Source organism: Mobula hypostoma, chromosome 5, assembly GCF_963921235.1.
Source record: "Mobula hypostoma chromosome 5, sMobHyp1.1, whole genome shotgun sequence".
In the NCBI taxonomy this organism is placed as follows: Eukaryota; Metazoa; Chordata; class Chondrichthyes; order Myliobatiformes; family Myliobatidae; genus Mobula; species Mobula hypostoma.
In genome coordinates, this window is record NC_086101.1 from 121,670,465 (window position 1) to 121,693,911 (window position 23,447).

The following is a 23,447-nucleotide window of genomic DNA, read 5'->3' on the forward strand; positions in this document are numbered from 1 at the left end:
GTGTGCAAACTTAAAGCACACGGTATTGGGGGTAAGGTATTGATGTGGATAGAGAATTGGTTGGCAGACAGGAAGCAAAGAGTGGGAATAAACGGGATCTTTTCAGAATGGCAGGCAGTGACTAGTGGGGTACCGCAAGGCTCAGTGCTGGGACCCCAGTTGTTTACAATATATTAATGACTTGGATGAGGGAATTAAATGCAGCATCTCCAAGTATGCGGATGACACGAAGCTGGGCGGCAGTGTTCGCTGTGAGGAGGATGCTAAGAGGATGCAGGGTGACTTGGATAGATTAGGTGAGTGGGCAAATTCATGGCAGATGCAATTTAATGTGGATAAATGTGAAGTTATCCACTTTGGTGGCAAAAACAGGAAAACAGATTATTATCTGAATGGTGGCCGATTAGGAAAAGGGGAGGTGCAACGAGACTTGGGTGTCATTATACACCAGTCATTGAAAGTGGGCATGCAGGTACAGCAGGCGGTGAAAAAGGCGCATGGTATGCTGGCATTCATAGCGAGAGGATTCGAGTACAGGAGCAGGGAGGTACTACTGCAGTTGTACAAGGCCTTGGTGAGACCACACCTGGAGTATTGTGTGCAGTTTTGGTCCCCTAATCTGAGGAAAGACATCCTTGCCATAGAGGGAGTACAAAGAAGGTTCACCAGATTGATTCCTGGGATGGCAGGACTTTCATATGATGAAAGACTGGATGAACTAGGCTTATACTCGTTGGAATTTAGAAGATTGAGGGGGGATCTGATTGAAACATATAAAATCCTAAAGGGATTGGACAGGCTAGATGCAGGAAGATTGTTCCCGATGTTGGGGAAGTCCAGAACGAGGGGTCACAGTTTGAGGATAAAGGGGAAGCCTTTTAGGACCGAGATTAGGAAAAACTTCTTCACACAGAGTGGTGAATCTGTGGAATTCTCTGCCACAGGAAACAGTTGAGGCCAGTTCATTGGCTATATTTAAGAGGGAGTTAGATATGGCCCTTGTGGCTAAAGGGATCAGGGGGTATGGAGGGTAGGCTGGTACAGGGTTCTGAGTTGGATGATCAGCCATGATCATACTGAATGGTGGTGCAGACTCGAAGGGCTGAATGGCCTACTCCTGCACCTATTTTCTATGTTTCTATTAATTTTCAAAATTATAAACATAACAATAATATTAATAAACAGAATGGGATTACATTATTAGTAGCTAACATTTGCAAATATAAAATTGCTGATAGTACAAGTAGGTTAGATCTCCCCAACTCTAAATATAATTGAACATGGTAAAGGATAAATGGAAAAAAAACTCAAAAAAGAACACAAACTAGAAAAGAAAAAAATACACACTAAATTAAGCTAAGCAAAACTAGACTGAACTAAAACAAAGTTGGGCTAACATATTACATCAGATACAATCATTAATGTCGTTAACTCCACTCCTCTATCTGTATATTTTTATTTTAAAAAAAGGATTCGAAAAAGGTCAAACTACATCATGTGAAAATGTTGAATAAATGGTCTCCAAGTTTCTTCAAATTTAACCGAAGGATCAGAGGTGCCACTTCTGATTTTCTCTAAATTTAAGCAAGATATAGTTAGAGAAAACCATTGAAATGTAGTAGGAGGATTGACCTCTTTCCAATTCAATAAAATAGATCTTCTAGCCATTAATGTAAGGAATGCAATCATCTGGCAGGCTGAAGGAGTTAAGTAACTATTTTCCATCATTGGTAACCCAACAATTGCAGTCATGGGGTGAGGTTGTAAATCAATATACAGAACTGTAGAAATAATATCAAAGATATCTTTCCAATATGTATCCAAAAAAGGGCAAGACCAGAGCATATGAGTCAAGGAAGCAACTTCAGAATGACATCTATCACAAATAGGGCTTATATGAGAATAAAAATGTGCTAATTTATCTTTGGACATATGAGCCCTATGTATCACCTTAAATTGTATCAATGTATGTTTAGCACATAAAGAGGACAGGTTAACTAACTGAAAAAAGAATTCCCATTTTTCTGTAGGTAAATGAAGTTGAAGTTCCCTTTCCCATTCAGTCTTAATTTTATCAGATATACCTGAATTTATTTTCATAATTAAATCATAAATGATTGCTATTAAACCCTTCTGATAAGGATTTAAACCTAAAATTTTTTCTGTGGTATCAAATGGATATGAAGATGGATATAAAGTTGGAAATGTAGGTAACTTAGTATTTAAAAAGTTTCTAATTCGTAGATATCTGAAAAAATGAGATCTAGGCAAATTATATTTATTAGATAACTGTTCAAAAGACATAAAACAGCTATCCAAAAATGAATTATGAAAGCTTAATATACCCTTCGTTTTCCATACCAAAAAAGCTTGATCTATAACAGATGGTTGAAAGAAAAAGTTAGATATAATAGGGCTTAATTCCATTTCCTTCTTAAAGTGAGACCTTTGTCTTTGTTAAAATTCTTTTCCTCTAGTTCTATTTCAATGGCTTCCTTCACCAGGCAGGCCCAAAAGCTATTGGCATGGGACACATAGTTTTGTGCCGTCAGAGTCAATCCTATGGCCATTGTGAATATAAACTGCTATTGCCAGTTTCTCCAGGCAATCCAAATGGATACACCTTCTGTGCTCCTTGATGCAGGTTTCCACCATGCATCCTGTCTGGCTGATATACACTGCTCCGCCTTCACAGAGAGCTCTGTAAACAGCCACCTCCCAAAGTAGAGCGGTTCTTTCTACTTTGATTAACTATTTCGGACCCGGAGAATCTCCACGAGGAAATAAGACGATAACACACTACGTTACTACAGAATGGCTACAAGGTGAAGGAAATCATTGGGCCCTTAAAAGGACCAACCGAAAAATTGGGAAACCTGTCACTACCACCTATCTTCCCTATATTTTCATGGTTTTTGGAAGGATCCCCAGGATCCTGAAGCAATACTGGATTAATACCATCCACAAAGTAAGACCTGGAATTCAATTGTAAACAAGGTGGGACAGCAGAAACCTGATTTGTTAGCCCTCATTCAATCAGGAGGGATGGGCGACGGTATACTGTACCCTTATTTCTCAGTTCCACCCATAACGTTTAACAGGATGATCTCTTAGTAATTCCATCACAGATTATTGCCATGACGTTTTCCTAATTAAAAATGCTACTTCCAATTCCCCTTTTCCTCTATCTCTATTTTAATTATAGCTCCTTTACCCCAGAATAGTAAGCTGCCTTACGTGTGTTTCTGTAATGACTCTCATATCCCAGTCCTATATATCTACATATGTATGCCCTGAGTTGATCTATCTTACCTTTCAGGCCTCTTGCATTGAAGTAAATATATTTAATCCAGCAGGCTTTCCTCACTCCATGCCATGCTCCTGCTAGTGTTGTCTATTGGACCTGCAGTTACTAACTTCAGTATCAACTTCCAGCTTCTCATTTCCCTCACTACTGCCTTGAATGTACCCCCTGCCAATTTTGTTTAAATTTTTATCACATTATCATCTGGATTGTTGATGTAGATGACAAGCAACAACATTAGCTATCCACTGGCATCTTGCCCATGGCTATAGATATTTAAATATCTCTGCTAGGGCCCCTACTATTTCTGCACTAGCCTCTCTCAGGTCTGAGGGAACACCTTGTCAGGCCCTGGGGATTTATCCACCCTAAGTTGACTGAAGACAGAAAACACCTTCTGTGTAATCTGTATTGGGTTCATTGCCTTGCTGCTATATTTCCTCACATCTTATAGACTATGTGTCTGTCTCCTGAGGAAATAAAGATGCAAAAAATCCATTTAAGATCTCTCCTCTCTCTTTTGACTTCACGCATAAACTGCACTGTGATCTTCCAGAGGACCAATTTTGTCCCTTGCTATTCTTTTGCTCTTAAAATATCTATAGAAGCCTTGAGCATTCTCCTTCACCTTGACTGCTAGAGCAACCTCATGTCATCTTCAAGTCCTCCAGATTTCCTTCTTCAGTGTTTTCTCCCATTTCTTGTACTCCTCAAGTACCTCATTTGTTCATGCCTGTCTGTGTCTGCTATGCACCCCCTTCTTTTTCTTAATCAGGGCTCAATATCAAAGTCTGTACTCTCAAAATTTCACTTCTGAAGACCTTCATTTACTTCATCTTTCACTTCCATTTACCAAGTATATCTTTTCCAGAAAACAATCTGTTCCAGTCCATGCTTACCAGATCCTTTCCGATTCCATCAAAATTGGCCTTTCTCCTATTTAGAATCTCAACCTGAGGAACTGACATATCTTTTTCCATAATTACCTTGAAACTAATGGCTTTATGATCCTAAGATGCAAGGTTTTCCCTACACAGACTACTGTCACCTGTCCTGTCTAATGTCCTAATCGGAGTTGTAGTATCACCCTCCTGCTAGTTTGGACTTCTATGTACTGATTAAGGAAACTTTCCTAAATACATCTGACATACTTTTCCCCCATCTAGTCCTTTTACAGTACGAGAGTTTCAATCAGTATGTAGAGTTAAAATCACCAACTGTTTCTTGTACTGTACCTTGTGTTTCTTGCAACAGACATATCCTTCTACAAATTTGCTTCTCTAAATCCCACTGATGCAGTCATACCTTTCTCATTCCTCAATTTTATCTATAAAGCCTCTCTAGACATTTTTCTTGACTAGGAATGCCATCTCTTCCCCTTTAATCCCTCCCGCTTTATTATGCCAACGGAATCCCGGAACATTAAGCTGTCAGTCCTGCAACCAATGTCATAATTCCATGTGCTGATCTGCCTTTTGTACAATACACCTTGCATTGAAATATGCACAGCTCACAAATTATTCCCTGCATGCTCAGCCTTTTGATTCCTGACCTTGAATGTAGGCTTAACAACATCTTTCTCCACAACCACTTCACTAACTGTTCTGGCGCACTGGTTAGCATCCCTCTGCAGCTCTAGTTTAATCCCCCTGTCGGCACTAGCAAACCTTCCCGGCATTCATAGCAAGAGGGTTCGAGTACAGGAGCAGGGAGGTACTACTGCAGTTGTACAAGGCCTTGGTGAGACCACACCTGGAGTATTGTGTGCAGTTTTGGTCCCCTAATCTGAGGAAAGACATTCTTGCCATAGAGGGAGTATAAAAAAGGTTCACCAGATTGATTCCTGGAATGGCAGGACTTTCATATGATGAAAGACTGGATCGACTAGGCTTCTACTCGTTGGAATTTAGAAGATTGAAGGGGGATTGTATTGAAACATATAAAATCCTAAAGGGATTGGACAGGCTAGATGCAGGAAGATTGTTCCCGATGATGAGGAAGTCCAGAACGAGGGGTCACAGTTTGAGGATAAAGGGGAAGCCTTTTAGGACTGAGATTAGGAAAAACTTCTTCACACAGAGAGTGGTGAATCTGTGGAATTCTCTACCACAGGAAACAGTTGAGGCCAGTTCACTGGCTATATTTAAGAGGGAGTTAGATATGGCCCTTGTGGCTAAAGGGATAAGGGGGTATGGGGGGAAGGCTGGTACAGGGTTCTGAGTTGGATGATCAGCCATGATCATACTGAATGGTGGTGCAGGCTCGAAGGGCTGAATGGCCTACTCCTGCACCTATTTTTTATGTTTCTATGTTTCCTGCCAGGATATTAGTCCCTGTCCAGTTCGGATGCAAACCACCCCTTCTGTACAGGTTTCACCTTACCTGGAAGATTGCCCAATCATCCAAAAATCTGAATCACTCTGTCCTGCACCAACTCCTTAGCTCCATGTTAAACTGTATGACATTCTTAGTTCTGGCCTCACTAGCACATGGAACGGGTAACAATCCTGAAATTACAACCTTGGGGGTCTTCTCCTTTAACTTAGCACCCATTTCCCTGAACTCACTTTGCATGACCTTGTGCAACTAAGGGGTTACTGACCCCCTGTAGCTCCTATCTATCATCTCCTCATTCTCCAGTATGTGCTGAAGGTCCTTGAGCTGCAGCTCAGTCCAATGCGTACAAATGTAGTTATCGGGGACTACACGTCTCCCAAATTTCCTACATCTCACACAAGAAACATACCATTCTCTGGACCCATTCCCAGTGCACTAGCTATGTATTAGCAGGGAAAAAAAACTGACTGCAAACTTACTTAGAGCCACATCTTTGCATGACTAAACCTGTTGAGCCAAAGCCAGACCATTCTAACACTGCGCCACTCACACACTGGCCACTCCTTTTACACCTCCTTTCTTGATGTCGCTCCCTCACTCACTGCTTAATACAGTGACTCACCCCCAGCAAGGCTTGCAGTTTTTAAATGACTCCCGCCCTGCAAGATGTTTCTCTCCCTCACTCACTACTTCAAACGGTGACCTTCAACCAGATTTGATAGGTGAAGTGGTGGCAAATGCCACCTTAAGATTCTGAGAAAGTCTCTGACTACCTATTATATATATGCCCCTCATAATTTTATGAAACTCAATATGTTATCTGTCAGCATCCTTCCTTCATGTGATAATAAACTTTGCTTATCTGATCTCTTGCAGCTATAGCCCCCCATTCCAAGTAATATCGGTGAATCCCTGGGTGTAGTGTAGTGGTTAGCTCAGTTCTTTACTATACCAGTGACCCGGGTTCAATTCCCGCCACTGCCCGTAAGGGGTCTGTACGTCCTCCCCGTGATTCTGTGGGTTTTCTCCGGGTGCTCCAGTCTCCTCCCACAGTAGGTTAATCGGCCATTTTAAATTGTCTCATGATTAGGCTAGGATTACACCGGGGGTTGTTGGGTGGTGTGGCTCGAAGGATTGGAAGGGCCTATTCCACGCTATATCTCAATTAAAAATGGAATTTAATGCAGAGATAATGTATTTCGTGAAGTCAAATTCTGGTACGGCATATGGAGTATGTAGTGAGGATCTTAGGTATACAGAGAGACCTTGGAGTGCAATTGCATAGCAACTTGAAAGTGGTGACACATGTAGATAGGGAAATAAAAAATGCATTTTTTATGCTTACCTTCATAGGCTGAGGCAGTGAGTTTAGGAGTTGGAATGCCATGCTGCACTTGGATTGTCTTGTACTGGTACTGATTGAAACATTACAGGAAGAATATGATAACAATAAAATGAATTCAGAAGGGATTCACCAGAATATTGCTTGGAATGCAAGGCTGTAGTTATAGGAAGAGATTGGATAAGCAGAGTCATGTGAAAGAAGGATGCTGAAGGATAATGTTTTGAGTTTCATAAAATTATGAGGGGCGTAGATATACTGCACTAGGTAGTCAGAGATATTTTCCAGAATCCTAGGGCAGGACAATCCAGAATTAGCAGGCATACTGTAGATCTAATGTGAGTGGTGAGAAAATTGAACGAAATGTGATGGGTAAGTTTTTCATGCAGAGGATAGTAAATATCTGGAACAAGCTGCTAGAGGAAGTTGTGGAGCCAGCTACAATTACAACATTTGAAAGCTATGGACAGGTAGACAAGTACTTACTCTGAATGGAAAGGAATGTGAAGGGATATAGGCCCAATGTAGGTAAATGGGATTCGTATGGATACAGTACGTCTCCATGAATGAGGAGGGCCAACCAGTAGTGCTGCATGTTGCTAAGATCCATAATATTACATTTATGAATAGTTTAACATTATTTTTAATTGGTAGGTAGGTCTTGAATTCCTTATGGTTCAGTGATTTTTTTTATTTGACTAAGTACTGGATTCAATTTTTCTGATGTCAATATATGCTAGTCAAATGTTGCCGTGGGGAAAACATGGTATACTCTCTAGATTACACGAGGGTTGCCAATTGTTTACTGACCAGGACAGCATGTTTAAATGTTTGAGGCAGATGTGTTCAAGCCTTTGTGACTTACAAGTTTGTAATAAGGTGGAATGTCATGTAGATTTAAAGATGTGTAACAAACTGTAATATTGATAAAAAACATAGAAAATGCTGGAAATAGGTGCAAGTAAAGCCCCATCTATAAAGAGAAGTAAAGAGTTACAGTTGCAGGTTGACAGTTTCGTCAGAATACTTAGTAGTTTATTTTATAGCAGCAAATGGAAGGCAAGTCAGTGATCTTTAGTTGTATTTTAAACACATTTTCTCTATTATCTGAGCACTGCTTGGTGAATTACCCAAGTACATATATAATCGATGTGGTTGCTTGTCCTCAGATGGCTATATTCATGAAATATGGTTCTAGAACTAGACTCAGTTCATCCATAATTACAAAGAGGTATTGAAAGGAACGTGTCTGTAGCCTGGATATTGAACTTTTTGCTGTTGGACTCCGGCCATATTATTTGCCAAGGGAAATCTCGCATGCAATTGTAGTTGTTGTGTACATCCCTCCCTCTGCCAACCCGACATCGGCGTGTAACATCATTTATACCGTCATAGCCAGATTACAAACCCAGCACCCGAGTGCCCTCATTACCATCTTGGGTGACTTCAACCAGGTTACCATGGCTAGAACACTGCCCAACTTCACGCAGTATGTGAGCTGTACAACCAGAGGGGAGAGGGCCCTGGATTTGATGTACGCTAACGTTAAAGTTGCATACAGCTCCTCTCTCCTCCCCCCACTGTGAAGGTCAGATCACAACCTGGTGCATCTAAAACCCTGCTACGTGCCTCTGGTGAAGAGTAAACCTGCAACCTCGAGGACAGTGAGAAAACGATTGGAGGAGGCTTATGAGGTGCTCCAGGGTTGTTTTGAGGTGACAGACTGGCAGGCACTCTGTGAGCCACATGGAGAGGATATTGATGGGCTCACAGAGTGCATCACTGATTACATCAACTTCTGTGTGGACTGCAATGTTCCGACAAGGACTGTCGTTTGTTATTCAAATAACAAGCCATGGGTGACAAAGGACATTAAGGACATCCTGAACGCTAAAAAGAGGGCGTTTAGAGATGGAAATAGGGAGGAGCTGAGGGCAATACAGAGGGACCTGAAAGCCAGGATCAGGGAGGCTAAAGACAGGTACAGGAGGAAGCTTGAGTGGAAACTCCAGCAGAACAACATGAGAGAGGTCTGAAGGGGGCTGAGGACCATCACTGGGTTCCGGCACAGAGGAGCTGAAGGCAGTGTGGACAGGGCTAAGAACTTAACCTGTTCTTTAACAGATTTGACATTGTGGCCCCTGCCCATCCCCCACATGAGCCATCTGTTGTCGGCCCCCAACCAACACATATTCCACTCTCCCCTCCTACCCCTCCTCACAGTCCCCCACCCTGCTCTCATGACTATACCCCTTCCCCACACGAAACCACCACGGTGGGCTTCACAGCTGAACAGGTGAGAAGACAGTTGAAACGTCTCAACCCAAGCAAGGCTGCAGGACCGGATGGTGTCAGTACCATGGTGAGACTGAGGTCCTTTAACATCTGCCAGACGATGCTGAGGATGTTCTACGAGTCTGTGGTGGCCAGTGCTATCATGTTTGCTGTTGTGTGCTGGGGCAGCAGGCTGAGGGTAGCAGACACCAACAGAATCAACAAACTCCTCGTAAGGCCAGTGATGTTGTGGGGATGGAGCTGGACTCTCTCACAGTGGTGTCTGAAAAGAGGATGCTGTCTAAGTTGCATGCCATCTTGGTCAGTGTCTCCCATCCACTACATAATGTACTGGGTGGGCACAGGAGTACATTCAGCCAGAGACTCATTCCACCGAGATGCAGCACAGAGTGTCATAGGAAGTCATTCCTGCCTGTGGCCATCACTTTACAACTCCTCCCTTGGAGGGTCAGACACCCTGAGCCAATAGGCTGATCCTGGACTTATTCATAATTTACTGGCATAATTTACATATTACTATTTAACTATTTATGGTTCTATTACTATTTATTATTTATGGTGCTACTGTAACGAAAACCAATTTCCCCCAGGATCGATAAAGTATGACTATGACTAGGAAAAATCTCACTGCTCAATACATTTAATTAATGTATTGAGTTGTTTATTGGGCTATGTCCATGTCAAGTCATTCGTTTCTGTTCTCAGTTACTAATTGTAGCTGTATTTAATTTAAAATTTTAATTTGATGTTTTATGCCTTCTTCCCTGCTGTTTGCAGCATTTTTGGACCACTATTGTAGTAAAACTGGTATGTTTTCTCACAGGAAAAACTGGCCTTCCTTCACAGCTTGTACCAGCGTCTAATGGCAGGATGTGTAGTCATGAAACAACAAGACGGCATGCTGGCAAAATTCTCCTGGACGGAACTCTGCTCTATTCTGCAAGAAAATGTTGATACCCTCATTTCCGATCTTAACAAGGCCAATGAAAAGGTAACGCTAAGATTTTAAGTTTTAAGCCAAATCTAGTGACATTTGTCTGTGCTACAGCATGATTTTAAACAAAAAACTTGCTAATTAATTAATTTTAAAAAGAATTTTTTATTTAATGATTTACAAACATTAATTATAATTTGTCTCAGATGCAGTTTGATCCCTCTCCTTAAGGCATGCAAATGTAACTGAAGTATGAGTAAATTATCCAAGTACCATTCATCTGACAAACAAATCTTAAAGTAGTTGTATACTTTAACTTAGATTTGCTAATTTCATGACAATATTAGCTACAGGGACCTAATTAAGAAATTAAAATCTAAGTTTTAACAAGAAGAAAATACAAAGCATTTGCTTTTTCTTTCCAGTGTTGAAATGAAACTTTATTCAAAACATAGCAAGACAATATACACCTACTAGATAATTTATATAAAATCAGGTCCATACTATCTGTCTCTGTGTTTAATTTGATTAATATTTATATGTCCACAACACATTTAATGTTTACTTTTCCATCTCAAATTCCCATCATTTACAATTCTGAACAGAACATAGAACATAGTACAGAAAAGGGACAGGCCCTTCAGTCCACAATACTCTTCCAAACCAATTATAGTAGTAATCAAATGACCAACCAAACTAATCCCTTCTGCCTACACAATGTCCATATCCTTCCATTTCCCTCACACTCACATGCCTATCTAAATGTCTTTGTTCCTTTTCGCGCTTGTGGCGCGTGGAGCTTGAAGAAGCTGCTCTCTCGCGCCGTTGTAGCTCCGCCAATTTCAACATCACATCCCAACTCCTGTGCTCAATATATTGATTTATGAAGGCCAATGAGCCAAGAGCTTTCTTCACCCGCGATGCCCCTTTCAAGAAATCGTCTGTTTTTCAGCACTGCTTAGTGCCATGCCACTCACCACGTAAGACCTACTCTGGGGTAGTCCTCCCAAAATGCAACACTTCACACTCGGATGCATTAAATTCAATCTGCCATTTTTCGGCCTATTTCACCAGCTGGTCCTGTTTCACCTGCTGCAAGCTTTGATAGTCTCCCTCGCTGTCTACTACACCCCATCTTGGTGTCAACCTCAAATTTGTTGATCTAGTTAACCACATTATCATCCAGATTGTTGATACCGATGACAACGTTAGCTATCCTTCAATCCTCCAGCACCTCACCCATGGCTAAGAATGTTTTAAATATCTTTGCTCGTGCCCTTGCAATTTCTGCACTCGCCACCCAGAGGGTCTAAGCGAACACATAGTCAAGCCCTGGAAAGTTATCCACTCCGATTTCCCTGAAGTCAGCAAGCACCTACTCCTCTGAAATCTCTATAGGGTCCATGATCTTGCTGCTGCATTACTTCACACCTATAGACTCTGTGCCCATCTCATGTACCTATCTCATGAGTAAGTACAGATGCAAAAAATCCATTTGTGATCTCCCCTCTTTCTTTCAGCTCCACACATAGATTACCACTCTGATCTTCCAGAGGACCTATTTTGTGCCTTGCTATCCTTTGGCTCTTAATATATCTGTAGAAGCCCTTGGGATACTCCTTCGCTTTGCCTGCTAGAGCAACCTCATGCCTTCCTTTAGCCCTCCTGATTTCCTGAAGTGTTCTCTTGCATTTCTTATACTCATCAAGTACCTCATTTTTTCCAGCCTGCATATACCTGCTATGTACCCCCTTCTTTTTCTTAACCAGGACCTCAATATCCCTTGAAAACCAAGATTCCCTAAATCTGGTATCCTTACTTTTTATTTTGACAGGAACATACAATCTCTACTCTCGAAATTTCACTTTTGAAGGCTTTCCACTTACCAAATACACTTTTTCCAGAAAGCAACTTGACCCAGTCTACACGTACCAGATCCTTTCTGATACCATTAAAATTGGTCTTTCTCCAGTTTAGAATCTCAACCCAAGGACCAGACCTGTCTTTTTCCATAATTACCTTAAAACTAATGGCATTATGATCACCAGGTGCATAGTGTTCCCCGAAACAAACTTCTGTCCCATTCCCTAATAGGAGCTAAAGTGTTGCCCACTCTCACTGGGACTTCAATGTACTGATTAAGGAAACTTTCCTGGACATACTTGACAAGCTCTGTCCTATCTAGTTCTTTTATAGTATGGGAGTCCCAATCAATAAGTGGACTATCGCAATCTTCTGTTTCTTGCAACAGTCTGCGATTTCTCTACATATTTGCTCCTGTAAATCCTGCAGACTGCTGGGTGGTCTGTAATATAATCCTTTAATGTGGTCATACCTTTCTTATTCCTCCGTTCTACCTTAAAACCCTCAATAGATGAGCTTTCCAGTCTGTTCCGACTGAGCACTGCTGTGACAATTTCCCTGACTCGTAATGCCACCCTTCCCCCTTTAATCCCTCCCACTCTATCGCCTCTGAAACAACAGAACCCTGGAACATTGAGTTGCTAGTTAAACATAGAACATAGAATAGTATAGCACAGTACAGGCCCTTCAGCCCACAATGTTGTGCCGACCCTCAAACCCTGCCTCCCATATAAGCCCCCACCTTAAATTCCTCCATATACCTGTCCAGTAGTCTCTTAAACTTCACTAGTGTATCTGCCTCCACCACTGACTCGGGCAGTGCATTCCATGCACCAACCACTCTCTTAGTAAAAAAACCTTCCTCTAATATCCCCCTTGAACTTCCCACCCCTTGCCTTAAAGCTGTGTCCTCTTGTATTGAGCAGTGGTGCCCTGGGGAAGAGGCGCTGGCTATCCACTCTGTCTATTCCTCTTATTATCTTGTACACCTCTATCATGTCTCCTCTCATCCTCCTTCTCTCCAAAGAGTAAAGCCCTAACTCCCTTAATCTCTGATCATAATGCATGCTCTCTAAATTCAGGCAGCATCCTGGTAAATCTCCTCTGTACCCTTTCCAATGCTTCCACATCCTTCCTATAGTGAGGTGACAAGTTCTGCCCCATCTGCAACCAATTCTCATTAATGTCTGCACTATCATAATTCTACATGCTGATCCACGCGCTAAGCTCATCTGCCTTTCCTACAATGCTCCGTGCATTGAAATATATGCAGCTCAGTAAATTAGTCCCACCATGCTCGACCTTTTGATCCCTGACTTTGTATGTAGGCTTAACAATATCTTTCTCTACAACTAGTCCACTCTCTATACTGGTGCTCTGATTCCCATCCTCCGCCCCCCCCCCACCCCCAGTAACTCTCATCTAGTTGCCCCTCACATCTCCTTTGTACTTACTCCCTCTCACCTTAAATGCATGTCCTCCGGTATTTCAACCCTGGGAAGAAGATACTGTTTTTGTATGCTATCTGTGCCTCTCAGGGTCTTATAAACCTCTATCAGATCTCCCCTTAGCCTATGCCGCTCCAGAGAAAGTAACCCACATTTGTCCCACCTCTCATGATAGTACATACCTTCTAATTCAGGTAATATCCTCTTCCAAGTCTTGATATCCTTCTTATTATAGGGTGACCAGAACTGTTTGCATTACTCTAGATGCAGCCTAACTAGAGTTTTATAAAGCTGCAACATAACTTCCTGACTTTTGAACTCAGTGCCTCAACTAATAATGGCAAGCATGCCCTATGCCTTTTTAACCACCCTATCAACCTCTGTAGCCATTTTCAAAGCTATGAATTCGAACCCTAAGATCTCTCTGCTCATCAGTATTGTAAGTGTCTTTCCCTTAACAGGTTACTGTTTCTTTACATTTAACCTACCAAGGTGCAACACTTCACTTTCATCTGTGTTAAACTCTCTCTGCCCCTATCTGCAACTGATCTTCTATTCTGCTGTACAGTATTCTTTGCCAGTCTTCTATGTTATTCACAACACCACCAACATTCATATCATCTGCAAAGATAAGTTAATATAAGTGAAAATAAATTAAGGCTATTGAAGATAAAAGTTATGAATGATCAACACTTTCAATTCCCTGGCCTTGACCACCGCTTTCAATTCCCTGGCCCGGACCCCTTCTTCTCAACAACTTTCAATTCCCTGGCCTGGACCACCTCATTTTCACCATGGATGTCCACTCCCTATGCACTCTAACTTCCCTCAATACTCTATCTTCCATCAACTCCCTATTTCTTTCTCAACAAAAGACCAACCAGTTTCCTGTCACCACCACCCTCTTCTGCCGTCTCTGTCTGGCAGAATTGCTCCTCACCCTCATCAATTTCTCCTTAGGCTGCTGCCACTTTCTCCAAACCCCAACGGGTAGCCTGGGGATCCATCTATGACTGCCTTTTCATTGTCTAAGTAGTCCATGTTCCAAGCCTTCCCTGGTCCCTGGTAATGTTCCCCTGCACTACTGCTATGGTGCTGCCTCATGTACCCATGCTGAACTCATCAATTTCATCAACTTTGCCTCCAACTTCCACCCTGTCCTTAAATTCACTTAGTCCATTTAAGACATCTCCCTCCCCTCTCTCAGTCTCTCTGCCTTCACCTCTGGAGAGACAAAACTGTCTACCATCATCTTTTATAAAACTACCCATTCCCACAACTGACTTGACTTTTCCTCTTCCCATCCTGTCTCTTGTAAAAATGTTATTCCCTTTTATTTTTGAGTTCCTTCAGCTGCATCTGTTCCCAGGATAATGCTTTCATTTCCAAGACATCAAAGGTGTCCTCCTCCTTCAAAGAACTGAGTTTCCCTTCCTCCACCATTGATGTTGCCCTCACCTGCGACTCTTCCATTTCCTCCCATCCGCTGTCACAAAACCTTCCCACCACCTTAACAGGAATGGATTTCCTCTTATTCTCACCTACCACCCCCATTAGACTCCGCATGCAACACATCATTCTCCATAGCTTCTGCCATTTTCAATGGGATCCCACCACCAAACACATCTTTACATCCCTCCCCCCCTACTACTCTCCACTTTCTGCAGGGATCGCTCCCTTCATGAATCCCTTGCCATTTGTCCTATCCCACTAATCTCCCTCCTGGCATATATCCTGGCAAGCTCATTGACCTCCTCCGCTACCTCCGTTCAGGACCCCAAACTTGTCCTTCCAGGTGAGACAACACTACATCTGTGAATCTGATAGGGTCGTCTATTGTAGCCAGCGCTTCTGACGCGGCCTCCTCTCCATTGGTGAAACCTGACATCAATTGGTGAGCTGCTTTGTTGAGCACTGCCTCTCCATTTGCCAAAAGTGGTATTTCTCGGTGACCAATCATTTTATTTCCTATTCCCATTCCCGTTCTAACATGTCAGTCCATGGCTTCCTCTTTGCCACAATGAGGGAACTCTCAGGTTGGAGGAGCAGCACCTCATATTCTGACTTCTAAGCTGATGGCATGAACATTGATTTCTCATTTCATTAATTTTTTTTTCCACTTTCCTTTCCCTCTTCTATTCTCCACTCTGGTCTCTTAACTCTTTTCCTCACCTGCCTATCACCTTCCTCTGGCATCCCTCCTTCTTCCCTTTTTCCTGTGGTCCACTGTCCTCTCCTATCAGATTCCATCTCTGGCCTTTTACCTCTCCCACCCACCTGGCTTCACCTATCATTTTCTAGCTATCCTCCTTGACCTCTTTACATTTTTTTCTTACATTTTCCCCCTTCTTTCCCAGTCCTGAAGAAGGGTCTGGGCTTGAAACATTGACTGTATATTCATCTCCATAGATGCTGCCTGACCTGCTGAATGCCTCCAGCATCTTGTGTGCATTGCTCTGGATTTCCAACATCTGCAGAATCTCTTCAATAGTTCCATTTAATATCAGATAATATACAACCTGAAATTTTTGTGCTTCGCAGACATCTACGAAAACAAAGGAGTGCCTCAAAAAATGAGTGACAGTAAAAATCTTATAACCCCAAAGCCCCCCAATCCCCCCTCCCATGCACAAGCAGCAGCAAAGCCATGACCCCCCCCCATCCCACCCACTTATTTCAGCAAAAAAGCATCAGCACCCTCTACCCACCAAGCAAGCAATAGGAAAGCCCCCCCCCCCACGAAAGACCGTTATCTGTAGTACAACAAAAACTAATCGTTCACCTGACAATTCTGCCGCTTGCAGGGATATTTGCCAGTAGGGAGATCAGAGGGGAGGGACAAATAGGTAAGGAAAACATGGAGGGTGCCACCCCTGTGGGAGGCAAAGATGTGTTTGGTGGTAGGGTCTTGTGAAGATGGCAAAATTGCAGAGAGTGATGTGTTGGATATGGAGACTCATGGGGTGGTAGGTGAGGTCAAGAGGAACTATCTCTATTAAGGTGGCAGGAAGATGGGGTGAGCGCAAATGTAGGGGAAGTGGAGGAGGAGCAACAGCAATGCTCCATGATGCAATCACTTTTGTCATGATGAGGCCACTTTCAGGGTGAAGGAGTAACACCTCATATTCTGTCTAGGTAGCCTCCCACCTGATGGCATGAACATTGATTTCTCCAACTTCTCCAATTTTTACTTCCAGTAATTTTTTACAAATGTTGTATGCAAGATTAATTTCAATGTTTAAGCCAAGTCTGGATAGGTGCATGGATGGTAGGGATGTGGAGGGCTATGGTCCCAGTGCAAGTCTAGATGGGTGTAGGCAGTTTAAATGGTTTTGGCATACACTGGATGGGCCAAAGGTCCTAGTTCTGTGTTGTACATCTCTACGACACCAGTGATTTTGAAAAGTTCAGCACATCCTCTTTCTTAACATTGTCATATTCTAACAGATCAACACACACAAAATGCTGGAGGAACTCAGCAGACCAGACAGCATCTTTGGAAAAAGAGTACAGTCAACATTTTGGGATGAGGTCCTTCACCAGGACTGGAGAAAAAAAGATGAGGTCTGAGTAAGAAGGCAGGGTGGGCGGGGGGGGGGGTGGTTGTGAAGAAACACAAGATAGCAGGTAATAGGTAAAATGGGGAGGGGTAAAGAGCTGGGTAGCTGATTGGCAAAGGAGATAGAGGACTAGAGAAGGGGTATCTGATAGGAGAGGACAGAAGGCCAGGGAAGAAAGAAAAGGGGGAGAAGTAGCAGAGGAAAGTGATGGGCAGGTAAGAAGATAAGGAGAGAGAGGGAAATGGGAATGAGGAATGGTGATGGGAGGGGGCATTATCAGAAGTTTGAGAAATCGATGTTCATGCTATCAGGTTGGCGGCTACCCAGACAGAATATAAGGTGTTGCTCCTCCAATCTGAGTGTGTCTTCATCATGGCATTCGAGGCGGCCACAGACTGACATGTTTAACTGGGCATGGGAAGTGGAATTAAAATGGTTGGCCACTGGGTGATCCCGCTGTTCCTGGCGGACAGAGCGTAGGTGCCTGGTGATGTGGTCTCCCAATTCACGTTGGGTCTCACTGATATACAGGAGGCCACACCTGGAGCATCTGATACAGTAGATGACCCCAACAGACTCACAGGTGAAGTGTTGCTTCATCTGAAGGACTCTTTGGGACCTTGAATGGTAGTGAGGGAGGAGGTATAGGTACAGGAGGTATAACACTTGTTCTGCTTGTAAGGATAAGTGCCAGGAGGGAGATCATGGGGAGGGACGAATGGAGAAGGGTGTCATATAGGGAGCGATATTTGCGGAAAGCAGAAAGTGGGGGGCGGGTAGGAAAGATGTGCTTGGTGGTGGGATCCCATTAGAGATGGTGGAAGTTATGGAGAATTATGTGCTGGACCACTAGAGGCTGGTGGGATGGTAGGTGAGGACAAGAAGAACCCTATTCTTGGTAGGATGGCAGGAGGATGGGGTGAGAGTAAACATGTGCAAAAATGGAAGAGATGCAGTTGAGGGTAGCGTTGATGGTGGAGGAAGGGAAGCCCCTTTCTTGGAAGAAAGAGGACATCTCCTTAGTTCTGGAATGAAGAGCCTCATCCTGCAAGCAGATGTGGCGGGGACGGAGGAATTGAGAGAAGGGAATGGCATTTTTTCAAGTAACAGGGTAGGAGGGGGTATAGTCCAGGTAGCTGTGAGAGTCAGTGAGCTTATAAAAGAAATCAGTAGATAAGCTGTCTCCAGAGACAGAACGAGAGAGGGGAGGGAGGTGTCGGAAATGGAACAGGTAAATTTGAGGGCAGGGAAGTTAGTGGAACAAGTGTTACACCTGCACTTCCTCCTTTACTACTATTCAGGGCCCCAAACAGTCCTTCCAGGTGAGGTGACACTTTACCTGTAAGTCTGTTGGGGTTCATCTACTGTATCCAGTGCTCTAGGTATGGCCCCCTGTATATCCGACGTAGAGTAGCAGACTGCTTCGCGAGCACCTACGCTCCATTTGCCAGAAAAAACAGGATTTCCCAGTGGCCACCCATTTTTATTCCACTTCCTGTTCCCATTCCGACTTGTCAGTCCATGGCCTCCTCTACTTTGGCAATGAGGCCACACTGAGGTTGGAGGAGCAACACTTATATTCCGTCTGGATAGCCTCCAACCTGATGGCATGAACATCGATTTCTCAAACTTCCAGTAGTGTTCCCCCCTCCCACGCCCCACATCAGCATTCCCCATTCCCACTTTTCTCTCTCACTTTATCTCCTTACCTGCCCATCACCTCTCTCAAGTGCTCCTTCCCCTTTTCTGTCTTCCATGGCCTTCTGTCTGCTATCAGATTCCACGTTCTCCAGCCCAATATCTCTTTTGTCAATTAACTTCCCAGCTCCTTGCTGCACTCCTACCCCCCCTCCCGGTTTCTCCTATTACCTACTACCTTGTGTTTCTTTCTCCCATTCCCCCCACCCCCCAACCTTCTGGCTCTGACTTCTCAACTTTTTGTTTTTCCAGTCCTGATGCGGAGTCTTGGCTCAGAACATCAACTGTACTCTTTTCCATAGATGCTCGCTAAGACCTGCTGAGTTCCTCCAGCATTCTGTATGTTGTTTGGATTTTCATCATCTGCAGATTTTCTCTTGTTTGTTGTTGAAAATGAGCCTGTTTAACACTGTCCTACAAGCTTTCCAATGTGGCGCCGATAAGTGGCGACTCTTGGTGTGCAGCTCCAAAGGGAATCATTAAATATTCCCATTTAGGAGTCACAGTCATGGGTACATTATTAAGCACACTTAAAAATCTAGCAATCTTCAAAATCAAGGAACTCTAGACTGCAGAATTAGCTTGCTAGTGCAGCTCCCCTTTAAGGAAAAGGAAATGAGGAATGCGTGCTGGTCTGCAAATATGATTGATACACAGAGCCCTTAGATCTCCACTCCTTACTATCCTGCTGGCAGATGTACAGTCTCTGGAAAATAAAATTGAAGACCTCTGAGCAAGATTGCAGTACCAGAAGGACGTCAGGGACTGGTGTGTGCCTTGCATCATGGAAACATGGCTCACCCCCACCATTTTGGATGCAGCACTACAGCCCGAGGGCTTCACCATCCACCACAAAAACAGGACAGCTGAGTTTTCTAAAGGTAGAGGAGGCACAACTTTTGTTGGCAGAATTTCAGATTGGGATGAGAAGACGTACAGGAGTGGGATAGATCAGCTGGTTGTGTGGTATCGCAACAACAACCTTGCACTCAGCCAAGGAATTGATTGTAGACTTCATGAAGGGAAAGTTGAGGGAACACAGACAGTTCTTCATCAAGAGAACAACAGTAGAAAGGGTGAGCAGTTTCAAGTTCCTGAGTGTCAACATCTTTGAAGGTCTATCTTGGCCCAACATATTGATACCATTACAAAGAAGACATACCAGCTAAATTTCATTAGGAGGTTGAGGAGATTTGGAATGTCACAAAGACTAGCAGATTTCTACTGTGGAGAGCATTCTAACTGGTTGTATCACTGTCTAGTATGGAATGGTTACTGTACAGGATCGGACAAAGTGGTGCCTCGAAAAGGCAGCATCCATCATTAAGGACCCTCACCACTCATGACATGCCCTCTTCTCCTTGCTACCGTTAGGAGGAGCTACGGGAGCCTGAAGATTCAAAGTACATTTATTATCAAAGTATGTACGCCATATACAACCCTGAGATTTGTCTTCCCCATAGACAGCCACAAAACAATGTAAACCAGGGAACCTGTTCAAAGAAGACAGCAACCCCCACTCCCAGTGCAATAAAAAATAAATCGTATAACAGGCAACAAAAATAAACGAGTGAAAAGAACACAATATAGAACAAAAAAACCGAAAGAGTCCAGTCATATTCCATTCAGCTCAGTGTTCGTTATTTGCTGGCCACCCCGATTCAAAGTCGCCCAAAAATAGCAACTAAAAAAGGAGCAAACAGAACAAGAAACACATCACAAAGTGAACTAGAGTCCAATTCACAAACTGTATCAATTAAACCTTGCCGAAGAACTCCGGCACTATCCTCCGACAGCATCGAGGGAGGAAGAGAGAGAGAGAGGAGAGAATGTGTGTGTGAGAGAGACTATTCGAATGCAGGGATCTTCCTTTGGGAGCAGCGAGCAAAAGGAAGAGAGATACCAACACATGCAGATGCCTTCCTCCAGCAGCAGAGAGTGAGGCTGGTAGATGGCACTGAACACCCTCACACCTTGATTATTTCAATCTTCGGTGCTTTAATCAGTGAGATTGGCGAGAAATGGAGTCGATTATGGGCACATGCCTCGTCTCCAGGTCTCGAGGCCACACACTTCAAAGCCTCTTGGAACACCCTTGGAGACAGCAAAGTACTAGATCATTAAATCCATCTGATAACACACCACCAAAATGTAGATCACAGGCACCAACAGTAGCAGAACCACATGTGAAAGAAAAAGAAGATGTAAAGGAAGTGAAAAAAGTCATTTTGTGAAATATCTGGAGGATGTTACCCTTGGTTGCTGGTGCCACCTTCTTCTGGAAGACACACACTCAACTTTTTAAAAACAGCTTCTTCCCCTCTGCCATCATATTTCTGAATGGACCATGAATACATGAACACTATCTTACTTTTTGCTCTCTTTTTGCACTATTTATTTATTTTTTATATGCTGATTGCAACTTGTTTTTTTTCAATGTATTGCTCTTCACTGCTGCTGCAAAACAAAAAAAATTACAACATATGTTTGTGATAATAAACTTGATTCTGATTGCTAAATTGGTTTAATATTGTCACATGTACTGAGGTACAGTGAATTTTTTTGCATGCAAGTATACACATTATTTTATTACAGTTGTACATTGAGGTAGTATGAGGGAAACCAATAACAGAATAGTGTTACCGTTACAGGGACAGTGCAGTGTAGCAGACAACAAGGTGTGAGGCTATGATTAGGCAGATTGTGAAGTCGAGTCCATTATTTCATACAGCACCCGCATATGTACATGTCCCTGTTTCTGAACACTGTTTGGAACCTTATTTAATTTTATTATCTGGTTTCACTTTTTCTGTTGAAGTTTGTAAGTTCACACTTCTCTGTATTCAGTTTCATTCCCTCCTAATCCCAGGATGATACTGAATGACTACAGAACTTGAAGGAGGGATAAGATTGAACAGCCAAAGCTTGTAACCCTTGTTCCTCTTTGGGACCAATGACCTAAAGGGTGATATCCTTAGGAGCTAGTGAAGAGGTTAAGAAGCAGGGCCTTGAAGATAATATCTGGATTACTACCAATGAGTACAGAAGTAGGAAGAGAAAACAGATTAGCATGCGCTGGAGAGCAAGTGTACAAAGCAGGGTTTCAATTTTCTGAGGAACTGTGACCACTTCTTCGAGAAATGGGACCTTTACAAGCCAGATAGGTTGCATCCCAACAGGATTGTGGCTTCATGGGGATGTTTGCCTGTGCTGTTAAGGAGGTTTAAATTAGTTAGTCAAGTGGTTGGGAGTCTTGTGCTACAATCAGAGAAAAGCAAAGCTTAAAAAAAAAGTTCAAGTAAGGAGGATATTCATGAAGGAAAAGACAATATTGTAGGGTAATATCTGCAAGAGTATATTGGAGATGATCAGAGTGTACAAGCAGTTTAGATAGGTAGATGCAAGTAGAGTAGATAGTCAGGGTCTTATACCCAGGCCAGGAGGATTTAGAGCTAGAAAGCTTGATTCTCTGATTATGTAGCTGCAAAGACAGCATAGCAGAGAGGAATCAAGGATAGAATCAGTTTTGTTAATGCTAAGAAACAGCAGAAGGGAAATTAAATTGCTGCATGCATTCCAATGGCCACTAATGGGTGGGAAAATATAGAAGAGCAAATAAAGGAGGTTATAGTGAATTGCAAACACTGCAGGGTAGTTGTAATAGGTGGCTTTATCCTAATGTAAACCAGGGTATTAATAGTGTTCTGAACAGAAAGGAAGAAGAATTTCTAAAATGTGTTCAGGATAATTTTGAGACCATTATGCTTCTAGTGCAACAAGGAAGGAGACATTGTTGATGTGGTTCCAGGGAATAAGGTAGTTAATTAATACATAACAGGCCCTTCCACCTCAGTGAGTCTGTGTATTCCAATTGTATCTCTCTAACTAATTAACCTACTAACCCATACATCCTTGGAATGTGGAAGGAAACCAGAGCATCCGGAGGAAACCCACGTGTGTCACGGGGAGAACATACAAACTCCTTCGAGACTGCAGCTGCACACTCACATCTACTGTGATGAAATGCTTTGAGAGGTTGGTCATGACTAGAATTAACTGCTGCCTGGGCAAGAACCTGAAACGTTTGCAATTCACCTGCTGCTGTAGCAGGTCTATAGCTGAAGCAAACTTGCCGAATTTCCCCTTTGCTCTGGAGCACCTAGACGACAACAAAGGATGTGTCAGGCTGCTGTTTACTGACTACAACTCAGTGCTCAATATATTCATCCCCTTAGTATTAATCACCAAACTTCAAAACCTTGTCTTTTATACCTCCCTCTGCAAGTGGATCCTTCATTTCCTAATGGGAGACCGCTGTCAATTGGATCAGTAATAACATCACTTCCTCACTGATAATCAACAGGGTCACATCAAGGATATGTGTTTAGCCCAGTAGTTCACTAGCTCTACTCTCACGCTTGTGTGGTTCGGCACAGCTCAAGCACCATCTATGTATTCACTAATGTCACCACTGTTGATGGCAGAATCTCAGATGGCAATGAGGAAGCATACAATGGTGAGGTAGAGTGGTGTCACAACAACAACTTAACATCAGTAACACCAAAGAACTGATTGTGGACCTTAGGAATAGGAACTTGGAAAAACACACAACAGTCCTCATTGAGGAGTCAGCAATGAGCAGCTTCAAGTTCCTGGGTGTCAACAT

At 42.9% G+C, this 23,447-nt stretch overlaps 1 protein-coding gene across 3 annotated transcripts in view; it reads left to right on the forward strand.

Moving 5' to 3' along the window:
- The window catches only part of LOC134346982 (coiled-coil domain-containing protein 171-like), a 474,163-nt gene that overhangs the window by 155,817 nt on the left and 294,899 nt on the right, over positions 1-23,447 (forward strand). For all 3 annotated transcript variants that reach the window (XM_063048911.1, XM_063048912.1, XM_063048913.1), the window contains exon 14: positions 10,102-10,269. In XM_063048911.1, the coding sequence (XP_062904981.1) occupies positions 10,102-10,269 (168 nt within the window). The remainder of the gene's footprint in view (positions 1-10,101; positions 10,270-23,447) is intronic.